Below are 13,355 nucleotides of genomic sequence, written 5' to 3' on the forward strand. Positions count from 1 at the left end.
CTTCTTACAAAACCTCCCCTGCTAATGAGCCAACTTTCATGTGGCAGTAAATACTCCCCCAGCTTTGTAGGGGTTTGAAGTGCCAAACACCAGATATTGTTGTTTACTCTGTCTTCTTTTTTCATAGTCAAAGAAAAGCCATCAGATAGCAAGAGGTCAAATCCTGTTCCCTTGAAATCAATGTATTCCCACACCTGATTCCTCTTCCTCCTCCTGCAGGAGGAGAATGAGAGCTTGTGAAGGATGGGGAGGTAAGTGAACATCCCACAATATTTTGTAGAGCATTCAATGCACAGACTGGGATTATCCAGGGACCCCTCATCAACTTTCTTCATAATTTACTGTGCTTTCTCCAACACTTTGGAGGAGTGTTGAGTTGAATAAAGTGCTAGCTGCTATCATTGAGACTCTGGCATCTCCAGGGGACCCTTTTAACACAGTGATGGCTTTAGAGCTTTAGTGTGAACTGTGTGCGATCAGTCCGAGGAAAGGAAAAAGGTCCCCATGGGCTTGTTGTGGCTGCTGCTGTCTGCTTTCTATTTGCATGATATTCCCCCCCACACACATTTTTTTTCCAGCCTTATCAACCCTTGGCTGTGAGGAAGGGAGCGCTGGCTGCCGTTTCAGAGGTTGGACCCAAGCTTTATCAGCAGGTAATTTTACCTCTCTCAAAAACTCATGTTGAATTATTTAGGTGTTATTTCTATGAGTCATGTGTGTAAACAGGTGCTTGTATAGGGAGGTGTGAGGTTGGGAGGGATAGCAGTTTTTTTTTTATAGATTCTAATTATTAAAAAATAAAAGAAATGATTGTGATTCCTTATTTAAACTACTAGATAAGGGTTTGGAAAACAATTGCATAATTATTATCATGTCTATCTTATTTTGCTATGTATAGGTATGTGTTTTAGTAAAAAAACAAATATTTTAATGTTTAACCATTAGGCAACATTTTCTGCCATATTGCTCAAAATATTATAATCTTGAGCACTGATTGGATGGAAGTGACAAACCCATAGAAACAAGATATAAAACAGATCTATCTTTAAATATAGGAAAGTCAAAATTAAATTCCTTTTTATTTTTAATGGTAGTGATAATATTGTGAAATAAATCGGATCTTTAATTTTACCTATTAACACATATTTAAACTCCTCATGGGTTCTAGTCAAAACCTAATCAGTACCAGATTAAGCAGATTTAGAGATGCAATTTTTTTGTGTTACAAAATAAAAGATAAAAAACATTTTTCTTTAATTTTGAGAGCTGTACATAAAGCAAGTCTAAACGTTGAGGTAATGATGTAGGGCGGATCTAACAACTAACCAGTCCCACAATATCGCTTTATCAATTTGCGAGGGAAAGTCAGAGTAAATTAATAAATAAATGTTAACATTTGATGAGTAGAAAATACACTGGATATCGCATTTCAATCAATTTGGTCCAGACTTAAGATAAAAGGCCTATTTTTTTATCAGCATAAATGACAAAGAAAAACATTTCTATTAGTATTATTTTTTAAATAAAACTGAATTCAAAAAAAAAGCGAAGTGGAGTTTGTAAAAAAAATAAAAATAAAAACTAAAAAAAAAAAAAAGAGAGAGAAAAGAACCTGCATGAGGTAGCCTATACATGTTTGCACTGCACACACTTGTAGTCCGATAAAAACTTTCATCACTGCAAAGCGACTGCGCATGCAATTGTGTTTGCACGCTTGTGTGATGAGAGACTGCAGCCTCCTGCCGAAGGAGTGGACCGCTTCTCTGAGGAATGTTATCGGAGGGCTGAATGACAGAAACAGGTTGGGGGGCCATGGAGGCGCGTTGCTGAGAGATGCTCGGGTCGCATTTGAGAGAAGCAGGTCTGTCTTTCATCGTGGCCCTTTTTGTTATTTTGGCGCGGATCTTCTTCACCTTGTCAGGTTTCCTCTCTACACAAAGATGCGCTGCAATAACCCACCTCCCTAAATTCTCTTTACCGGATTTTTTTTTTTTTTGGAATCCTCATTTAACCTTTCTCATTTAAAAAAATATATATTTTTGCATACTTAATAATGCAAACAATAATAAAATGCAATGATCAGGGCAGACCGTTAAAAAGGGACAAGTGAAATGTATTTTATATCATAATTTGAGCGCACAACCTGCAGCTTAATTTGTCATTTATAATATTGCTCAATGCCGTTTCTTCACTTCTTTGGCACATATAATATGCACAACAGGAGAAGGTGGCAGAACAAGCCACTTAAAACCTACAGTTTGTGCAACAGGTCCCGCAGATAGCTGTAATTGCTTAGTTGAATATTGGACAACCTCATTTCCAGTAGTCGACTCGCTGCCCTTGGGAAGGTCCTTTGAAGTGAACGTGGAAATGGGAGGGATGGGGGGGATTTCAAGAAAGTAATTAATTTTAACCGAGCACGATTAGAAACACTCCAAACCTCCTTAATATTTTTCTTATTTATTACGTGAAAGTGAAATAAAAGACATTATCAGAATATGAAAGAGCGCATTCTTTACCTTTTTTTTTTTTTTAAAGGGAGCTCCATCCACCAGGAAGGGAAGACACCTTGATTATGAGATGCAAAGAATGTAAAGATGATTCTAATCAATTAAGATATATGACATAATTATGTGATACTTATGCTTTATTAAATAAAGGGACGCAATTGACGCTCATAAAAAATAATGTATTGTTGAAAAAGAAAAACAAAATGTCCACGGATAACCATGGACTTAGTCAACAATCTCTACATAAAACAACAACAAAAAAAGGATAAATATCTCAGAGAGGTGTATTCAGAAAGTCACAGAGAAATTAAAAGGAGAAAAAAAAATCAAGGGTCTGAGGCTAATGCGCATGCGTGAGCGCCACTTTCACTACCTGCCACACACAATCCGGTATTTCACATGGGGCAAGCGGGAGCTGTCATCCACTTGTGTATAACGCTGCTGGTGCGCGTTTAGACTGACAGTCTCAGGCGACAAGCAGAGAACAGGACGCTCTTTTCTTATTTTCTTTTCCTTATTATCGTTTTTCACTAAAGGCACATCACTTGGATGGTACTATGACGCTGGAAACATTTGAGCGCTCATAAGGACGCATAAACTTTGAGATTTCACAGGACAATCCACGGGTGGGATGAAGAATTAAAGTCTAGAGTAAGTAATAATGCCAGTTTAAAAGAACATCTTGACTACGTTTCTGCTTTTTTTTAAAAGTTTTTCTTCCAGTTTTGGCGAGTTCTTCTAACTTTTATTATATGATATGCTCTTTCATAGAGAGTTTGTGGCAGGATGTCTAAACCAATGGATCACGTCAAACGCCCGATGAACGCCTTTATGGTCTGGTCCAGAGCCCAGCGCAGGAAAATGGCCCAGGAGAACCCGAAGATGCACAACTCTGAGATCAGCAAGCGGCTGGGAGCGGAGTGGAAACTTCTCACCGAGTCCGAGAAAAGGCCGTTCATTGACGAAGCCAAGCGGCTCAGGGCGATGCACATGAAGGAGCATCCAGACTACAAGTACAGACCGAGGCGGAAGCCTAAAACTTTGATGAAGAAAGATAAGTTTTCCTTCCCGGTGCCGTATAATCTCGGGGAGCACGACGCGCTCAAAGTTAGCGGACTTTCCGCCGGCGCGCTTTCCGAGTCCGTCATTGGAAACCCGGACAAAGCGGCTGCGGCTGCGGCCGCCGCAGCTGCCAGGGTCTTCTTCAACCCCTCCATGTCTACGAACCCCTACTCGTTTTTCGACCTGGGATCCAAGATGACCGAGCTTTCCCCTCCTTCGTTTCCTTACGCGTCTCCTCTGGGCTACCCGCCGGGAGGCGCGTTCACCGGGACCGGAGGAGTGGGCGGTGGGACGCACACCCATACTCACTCTCATCCATCTCCGGGTAACCCGGGCTACATGATCCCATGTAACTGTACAGCCTGGCCCTCGGCGGGGCTGCAGCCGCCCTTAGCCTACATCTTACTGCCCGGAATGGGGAAACCTCAGCTTGAACCTTATCCTGCATATGCTGCGGCGTTATGATAGTCCCGCTTCAGAAAGGTGACTGATTTGTCCATGCAAGATTTTTTTTAAGTTATGCATGCAAAAAAAAAAGAAGAAAAAAACAAAAACTTGTACATGTGATGAAGTGCTCGTCCTCTCAAATATCACATGTTTATGTACATTGATTAATGCCTTTATCTAAGGTAATGCTTATTTTAGAGAACTCTCTACTCCATATTGTCCAGCCAAGAAGATGACTGAACAAGGAGCACGGATTTAAGCTATTGAGCATCTTTTTCAACTGCAGGACAAACCTGTTGGAATCATGACCAACTTGTCACCCCCCTCCTCTCATCAGGACCACAACTGTTTACTTTCAGATGAGGAGAGGGTGGGGGGATTAGTGGATCAATGAGGAGGACTGCCCCAACACTGTAAATGTAAATGTGTACAGATCCCAAAAATGACTTAGCTTATTTGCCGTTATAGGCTTTAGTGTTTGAAAAACTCCAGTAGAAACACAGTGTATATATTTTGAGTTTTTTTTAAAACTGTTTTATAGATGTCTGTGATATTTATTGTTTTAGTGGAATCTATGGTAAGCCAGACAATTAAAAAAAGGAGATTTGCACATGAAATTCAAAAGATGTAATTTATTTCAAAGCTTTCTTTTTTTTAAGTGGGGGGTAAAAAAGTTTGGAAGGAGTTGGAGATTTATTATTTTTTCCACTTCCCACTCCTTGTCATGTGCAGCAAGAAAAAAAGGAGTTCCTTTTTAACTAACTCATATTGAATTTGTATGTTTTGTGTTTTCCTTTAACATCCCATTATGTACATCAAACTATTGTTGAGCAAAAGGACTACAATAAAACCTATTCGGATTAAATGGAAGGGAAATGCAGACTGTATAGTTCTTGATGAGATGAACAAGATTGGTATCTTTTCTCTTTTTTTCCCTACCTCCTCCTGCTCCTGCCTCCTCAGTCCAGCCCAGGTGAAGTGTAAGGTATCCTCCAAAGGCCGCTTTTGTCCGCACGTTGAATGGCAATACAGGGTAGGGGGGTGGATGAGGGGGGAATCTAAATAAGCCCATTGTTATCAAGAGCCAAAACCTTATTTATCACAATTTTAATCGGAAGATGAAACTGTTTGCTGCTCTAAGCTTTCGTTTCCCATGCAGGGAGAAAAAAAAAATCTGGAGAAGACGGTGGGAATCAAGCTTCTCTTTGCAGCTCTACATTAACCGGAGTGTGAGAGGAAAAACAAAATAGGTTTAATTTAAATTAAAGTGTGCACCACAGGGTGTGTGTGTGTGTGTGTGTGTAAGGGAGAGTGTGTGAAGCAGGTGGGCACTGTTTGAATCTCTCAGCAACATGTTAAGAATCAATCTGAAGTGAGCTGCCTCTTCTAGATTACACTGAGAGATTAATTCATAAGGATCAGAGCGATTATGCAAAACTAATTTGGACAGTCCAGGGATAATTATCTCCGACACGGTTAATTAAACCTTTTCAGCACTTTGCTCTCCATTGTGACATCTCGATCCCTTCTCTCCATGGAACTTCCTCCTCCTTGGCCCCTATAAGGATGCACAGTCCAAGCTTTCAGTTTATTCTAAGGCCTAAAAAGTAGAGAAGTGGCTACTTGTGTGTGTATATATATATATATATATATATATATATATATATATATATATATATATATATATATATATATATATATATATATATATTTGAGTGTGTTTCTGCCTTGGACAGTTTTTGTCCAAAGTATATATACATAAGGCATTTTCCTGTTTTATATCCCCCTCAAACATATATAGATATATAGTGTTGATAAACTTTAAACTTATTTTATTTTACAACTTTGATTTTTCAAAATGTTCAATTTAACACCCTAAATCAATAAAAGCTAAATGTTAGAATTTATCTATTGAAGTTGCTGTAATACCTTTTGTAGAACTGATTTGTGCTACATGATGCTTGAATAAAACTGTTACATTCAAGTAAATTTTTAAAACTGTAACTAATTCATTAGTTAAATTTCAACTAATTTAGATTACTATATTTGGCTCTCTGTTATAGAGATGAAAAACATAGGAATTTGTTTGGTTATTTGTCAAAACACAACAAATATGTCATGAAATGTGGCTTATAAACCTTTTTTTACTGGCCCTTTTCCTGACTAATTGACAACAGTCTCAGAATTGTTGCTATACTTAATAAAAAAAATTTTTTGTATCATATTAAAACTAAATGAGATGAAAAATATTCTCTGTAACTATCACAGCTAAGATGTATTGTTCATTTACTTAGATTGATGTCAAGTTTGTCTTTTGCATTAGCACTGTCCCTAAACTTGGACATCTTTATACAAACGTATATTTTTGCTACAAAAACTCCTAAGGCTAATTGTTCTCGATATTTTCCAACCTGTTGCATTCATTAAACATGTGCAAATATGAATATATTACTCTTAACTGCAGGAGAAAGAAACCTGACTGTATACTTTTTCAGTTAAATCACAATCAAAATGTTTCAGAGGAATGTGTTACCAAATTTAAGTAAATATTAGAATATCCTCATCGTTGAAGAGGCTTTTGAAATTGATGTCTTTGGTTAAACCTAAAATAAAATAAATTACTAATATTCAACATCTTCCAAAATGTAGTTTTATGGTGTAAAGGTAAGTTGGATAACAACTTCTGCACTTTTTTTTCTCTTTCTTGTCTTTTTAATTTTCTTAAGGAAAAGGGGGGGAAAAAGCTGAAAGAAATTCTTTTTCCCCCCAGCTCTGGGAGCGTTTAGATGGTCGAGGAGGTTTTGTCTGGGAACAAAACATGGGTTGGGAGGTTTTTGTGAGAGTGTTGTTTGTTGAAGTGGAGCTCTGCAAAAGCGGCTGCTTTCCCTCATTGTGATGAAAGCAATCAGTGGTATTTGGAAAACTGTTAGCATTGTCCACTTCTTCTGTGTCCATTGTGGAGGATTTCTTTTCACAAGGTTTTTTTTTCTTTTTCACCCGATCCAGCTGGCCGGAGTGAATAGCGGTGCAATGTGTACACGCTTTGTCCCCCCGAACCCTTCAAGTAGCCCATGTTGAATGGAGTGAGTTGACACTGCATGACAGTGAAACAACATAATAAAAAATACATGAGCACATGAATGGAGGCAGGCGCATAAATAAATAAAATGGGTGGCCAAAACTGGATAAACTGAATGACAAAACGGTGAAAGGGGAACAAAAAGATATTTAACACGCTAGATTAGCATTAGAATGCAATCTACAAGCCAGAACAATTGATGAATGGGTTTACCGGCCAAGAAAGAAATGGACTAAATGCCTTTTGAATAGATAGGCTATGTTTTTTCTTTTCTTTTCCCTTTTTTTGGGAGGGGGATCTGGGAACCAAATTGGAAAGGTAGAGATACAACTATGGAAAAGTTTAACAAAACTTTAAATCAAAAACAGATCTGGAAAAACATTTTCATGAGAACAAAAATTAAATCCATGCTAATAACATCATGTTTGAGGTTCAAATAAATCATATATCTTCTACAACACTAGAATAAAGTTATATTATCTGATTCATTAAATTGTACATTCTTACATTTTGATGCCAATAGATTTTTTTTATTTTCTTGCATACTTAAAAGCAAACCATATTTTAACATAGCTCAACAGACAATGAGAAGAAGTTGCTTTATGTGTCTACACATCTGGATATATCTAACAAGCTGTAATTATTTACGTTTTAATCAGGATTTAACTAAAGATTTCCTTACTGCAGTGGGAATTAAATTTACTTTTAAGGAATTATGATTATATTTCTGGATATAATTCCTTTTGATTGTTCCAATTAAGATAATGTTTATTAGATATGTATATTAACATTTTTTACTACAATGCTTTGAAAGGCATTTAGAAAATAGAAAAACAATCATGGCTTAGAAATCACACCTAGAAATAAATCCCTATGCACTGCAAATTTACAAATATGACTAAATGGCCACAGACTATTCATTCAGTTATTTCAAGGTAAAAAATCTCTCTAAAAACATTTGCTGTGCGACAAAAACAATAAAATATTGGTGTCACACTTTTAACACAATGCAGGGTTTTCAAACCCCTACCTGGCTGTAAACACAATTGGCTTTAAAACTATTTAACATGTGTCATAGATGCGCTTTCACCAAAAAGGTGCAACATTTTTTTTTTCTCAAATTAACAAAAATCTATATTTACTGTATACTTTTTTATGTGTTCTTCTTTTTGAACCAACAGTCACTATGAAGGGTTTTTCATCCGATTAAAAGCGACGGCTGCCTCATGTTTTTAAAGCCGACTGCCTGATGCCCTGATATCATTATATCTCAGTGTTAAACCCTTTATGTGCCTGTAAGACATTTGTAGAAGTGAGATTAGGCAAATTAACATACATATGTATCACCAGTTCAACCATGTTGACCTCGGAGGGATGCACAATAGTTTGCTCATCCCTAATTCGCCGGAGGGCCAACCCCTGGAAACTGGTGGATTACCTGGTTTCAATGGCCTGAGATAGATCATTTCTGTATTTTTTTTAAAGACATGAATAATACATCAATATCATTCTGTTTGAGGATGTTTTCTCAGTTTATTTGCAGAAGTCTGCTCCTTGCTCACCTGGCTGTCATGTGTGTGGAAGTGTGTGTTAAATGCTGGAAGACATACAGCCAGCGCTGGCCTCTCTGCAAGGAACCTCAAAGAGTCTGATCACTGACTCCTCCATCTCATTTTAGGCAAATCAAAGTGTGAAAAGTCTTTCCTGAAGCAATATCTCCATCATCAGGTTGGGTCAAGAATGTTTATGAAGGCTGTGTGTCATATTACCTGTAATCTCCCAAGTCTGAACCGTTGTATTTCTTACTTTCTCTATGCTCCCAGGAGGGGGAAAAAATGCCAAAATTATCTTGCATAGCACCTTTTTCCGCAACACCTCAACATGGCAAATCAAAGCCTCAAAACCATACATGTCGCTGTGCCCAAGGTCACCGGGAGAAATGAGAAATCTCTGTGTACTGTACAGTCCACCCCCATAAACATGCCACACAGTCCTCTGAAGTCTGACTCCGCTTTAAAGAGAGTCCAAGTTTGTTTAATAGCACATAATGCAATAAGTCGATGCACCCGCACTAGAGTTCAGAGAGGGAACGCTTGAATTAGGTTTGGGGGCAAGAAGGTGGATGGAGAGGAGGGGCTGCTGAGGTGAGTTCTGCAGGTGAGACGGATGTACTGACACAGTGTCTAACAGAACATCAGGCTTAACACTTTTGAAGTCAATTGCTTTGGCAACAATTTTTTTGCTGTAACTTTTCTAAAGATCTAAGAGGCACCTTTATTATTAGTAGGAGATTTTTGTGGCCGACTAAACCTGAGTAAATCTTTTTTTCATATTTCACTGCAGTGTGTGAAAACATTTAGATAGATTCAGACTGGACATAAGATTTTTTTTTGTGCCTAAATGCATGCATTTTTAAAATAGAAATTGTTAAAGTTATAATTTATAGATATCTGCAAAACAACTTGTAAAGATGAGGTCAAAGAAAATGATTTTTACTTTGTACAATCTGAAATATTTGGCTTTTAATGTTCATGGTGTTGTTTTCTAGCGAAGATGATGTCTTGTTCTGTACTATAGTAAATATAGTTTATGGTCTAAAGATATGCTACATTTTTTTTATAACTTCTTTCTTCCCTAAATGTACAGTAAACAATTTTATATTTATTGCATAGGTTTAATTTGTAATATATATATATATATATATATATATATATATATATATATATATATATATAATATTTACAACACAAAAAAGTAATAATATAAGAACATATTTTTAATATTTTAATTTTAATATTTAGCTTTATAAAAGAGGAAACAATTTTAGGGTGTAATGAAGCAGAAATGATGTGGATGTGTGTTGTATCAGTGGTGAATTATAGCAAAAGGAATTAAATTCAAAGTGAGAATCAGATTCTTAGCTTTTTTTTTTTTCCTGGCTCTAAAGCTCCCACTGCTGTCTGAAGGGCCTCATTGCAGCAACACTATGTGTTTAGTTTCAGAGGACTGAAAGTTATTGTAAAAGAAGAAAAAAAATTATATATATATATAACTCACTCAATTACAACTATCTTATGTTTTTGTTGTTTATATGTTTCCTGATCAGTCACTGAAATGATACAGTTGATAACCCAAAAGACGAGGTATGAGATTATTCATTCTCTCTATCCATCAATAAGGATGAATAATGTCAGTGAGCTGCCTTAACAAATGTTTTTTAAACTGACATGACATTTTTTGTTCCATTGCCAAATGACCGCTGGCTGAGATTGCTGGCACTCATATTAATTCTCAGGTTTTCAAGAGAAAAAAAAATCTATGGTATGTAGAAATAATGACGTTGAAGAGCAGATGCCCTCAAGGAAGAGTCACAAAGAATTATATCTGTCTTTAACACAGGACACAGGCGAAAAAAGATAAGTACCTGTCACTTGGCATACTCTCGGCTACATGTGCCTATCAATAAAAGAGATTATTTTCCCCAGTTATTACAACAAAGATCTGCAGGGCTCGGATATTGCACCTTTAATGAGAAGGAATGATTTCCTCCTGCACACTTATAGCCACACTTAGAGTGAGTGAGCTGTAAAGCCATCAACACCCCCCTCACCCTCTGTCAATTCTACTAGAACTTATTAATATGAAATATTGCCAACATAAATGCACAGGGATTATTTATTACATTTTAACAGGATTATAGTGTGCAAAGCTTGATTTAGGATCCCCACACTTTATTATGACATTGTGGTGCAGCAGTCAAATTCCACAGACTTGTTGTAATTAACAGAAACAAAATAGATCATTTATGGATATATGGAACCAGAACTAAAGAACTAATCTTTACATACAGACTATATATTTATTTCACAACGGTCTCCATCTTTTCCTCTAAAGCTCGGGTCCTCTACCAGGTTCTGCGCAGTATCTTTGCTGTTCTCAGAACTGCACTTTTCTGGACTGACATGTCAGATGATTCGGAAGGTCATCAGTTTCTGTTAAACTTCCCATAGTATAGCAAGCATCTTGGTGTTTTTTATGTAATACTTGATTTTTAATGGCTAAATCCTGACCTTTGATTGTATATTTCTGAATACTTGTCTTTCTTGTCTCTCTGATTTTGAGAATTCACCAGAGGGAAAAACTGAGTTTGGGGAATTACAGTGGTACTTCCACAACACCAGAGGTCCTGGATTACAGAAGGAAGTATAAGTCACAAAAATTCTTCACTTATATTTATTTTTTAATGAATTGTTAAGGGTGTGTGCTCAAATAAACCTTTCTTTACACATCTTTTCTGGTCTGCCAGTAGGTGTAAAGGCTCTGTATGAACATTGATCTATACTTGTCAGTTGTTTTTTTCCCCCCACTCACCGCTTTACAGACACGCTGGAACAACCATACAGATGCCTGCCTAATGAAAATATAAAGAATGCAAGTGTATGCACCTTGATGACAGCATAGCTGTAATTTTGTGTGGGCACCTTATCACATTGAGCAGAAAACATGCTTTTAATCTCAAAACATGCCCAGCTCCTGAAACGTGCCATTAGTTATACTGATGAAGGAGCATGACTTCATCCTCTAATTGGGAAGGGATGTGAAGGGGGTCCTCAGAACAAATCTATTAGAAATGGTTCTGCTACACATCACACGGCAGGCTACCCCATACATCCCGCACACTTTAGCCACAGCATCACTGTATGAGTGTGGACCAACTGGGTTGTGGACATTTTCCATCTTCTTTTTTACCACGAAAAAAAAAAGGGTTGCTCTAAGGGTAACGGCTTTTGAACATGACATTTATACTCTCTTTGTTTGCTTGTGTGCTGGAAGAAAAGAGATTCATGAAAGGATGTGAAAGAGGAAAAGCAATCAAAAGTCTGGCCTTCACTCTCACCCTGCTGCTATAAGAGAGCCGATACAAGGCTGGGTGCTGCTGAAGTACCTGCAGACAGGGAGACATCTCTGTTCCCTTCCTACCTTTTTTTTTTTTTAAACCATGGAGACTTCCTCCTATAAACAATCACCACCTAGCAAATATGGAGTTGCATTCAGCTAACACAATTAAGAGTGCTAAATAACAAACTAAATAAATAAATAAATTGCCTGAGACATATGACACAGTTCCTGAAAAGTGAAAACTTCCAGCCTACTCTTTTAAGCACGTTGAAGTTGTTTGCAAAGAAATAAAATAAAATGGGTCAAGTAGAACACTGCTCTTTGACAGTCCTTTTCAGATTGGAATCAAACCTTGCTGTTGCACCATGTTTTTTTTCTCTCCTCCATATATAAACTCATACAGGAAACACAAATGAACTTGAGTTTCTTTAAAGTCAACCTCTCCTCTTTGATATTGACAGAGGCAGGTGTAAAAATACACAGAGCTAGCATGCGGCAATGATAATAAGAGATTTATGTATATAGGGCGAAAAAGAAATGCCGAGCTGATGCCTGCTGCTGTCAGGTTGGTTTTCCTGTTGCGTCATTCAATGTGCCAGCAATGCAGCGCAGCCAAATATGGTAGAGTGGATCCACTTCTGGTTCCATGTGCTGCAGGATGTTCTTGTCAGGAGAACAGATGTCTGAGGACTACAGATTGTTGGATGTTTGTGTGAGAGAAAAAATAGTAAACAAGTTGAAATATTGCCCTTCCTTAATTTGATGCACAATGCATCCTGACAGCTTATTCAGTTAAAGATCTGGTGTCATGTGTCAGGTCCTTTCTGTATAGACAGATAAGTCAGTTTGGCTGCATGTGAATGACATCACCATATCCAACCTCAGGACAATCAATTAGATGTTTCTGCAACTCCTCGGTATTTATACCTCTTACATTTCAGATTTTCTCCCATTACATCCGTAAACAATCTATTTAGCTTTGATTTTATATAATAGACCAACACTAAGCATATTTGTGAAGCAGAAAGAGAAAGATATGAAGTTTTAAATGTTTAATAAAGGAAATGTAAAACCAGTAATGTATATTTATAGACAGACCCCTTTACTCTGGTACCTTTAAAGAAATCCAGTTCCCCCTATTAGCTTGAGAATTAGTAAATGGTATCCACCTGTATGTAATTTATTTTAATACATATATATTTGTTTTATGAAAGCATCAAATGTTATTTAGAGACCATTAGTAGAGAAACAGCCTCTTAAAAATAAAGGAACATAGGTGCCAAGCTAGGCAGCTGTTAAAAGCAGGCAAGCAACAAACTATTTGTCCATCTAAACCAACGAGCTTGGTGCAGATAGGA

The 13,355-nt window shown here is 37.2% G+C and overlaps 1 protein-coding gene across 3 annotated transcripts; it reads left to right on the forward strand.

The window, feature by feature from the left end:
- The first annotated feature begins 346 nt into the window (after positions 1-346).
- On the forward strand, positions 347-5,646 carry sox21 (SRY-box 21). Of its 3 annotated transcripts, none has more exons than XM_015386441.1 (3): positions 347-653; positions 3,047-3,161; positions 3,282-5,646. In XM_015386441.1, the coding sequence occupies exon 3, from the start codon at positions 3,297-3,299 to the stop codon at positions 4,035-4,037; it is 741 nt and encodes a 246-aa protein (XP_015241927.1). In that variant the 5' UTR covers positions 347-653; positions 3,047-3,161; positions 3,282-3,296; the 3' UTR covers positions 4,038-5,646. The 3 variants fall into 3 exon arrangements, with proteins under 3 accessions (XP_015241927.1, XP_015241928.1, XP_015241926.1); XM_015386442.1 differs by lacking the exon at positions 347-653 and adding an exon at positions 1,843-1,861; XM_015386440.1 differs by lacking the exon at positions 347-653 and having other exon boundaries at positions 2,902-3,161.
- Positions 5,647-13,355: the final 7,709 nt, after the last annotated feature.

The sequence above is a fragment of the Cyprinodon variegatus genome, unplaced genomic scaffold (assembly GCF_000732505.1).
Source record: "Cyprinodon variegatus isolate N-32 unplaced genomic scaffold, C_variegatus-1.0 Scaffold368, whole genome shotgun sequence".
NCBI classification, from domain to species: domain Eukaryota; kingdom Metazoa; phylum Chordata; class Actinopteri; order Cyprinodontiformes; family Cyprinodontidae; genus Cyprinodon; species Cyprinodon variegatus.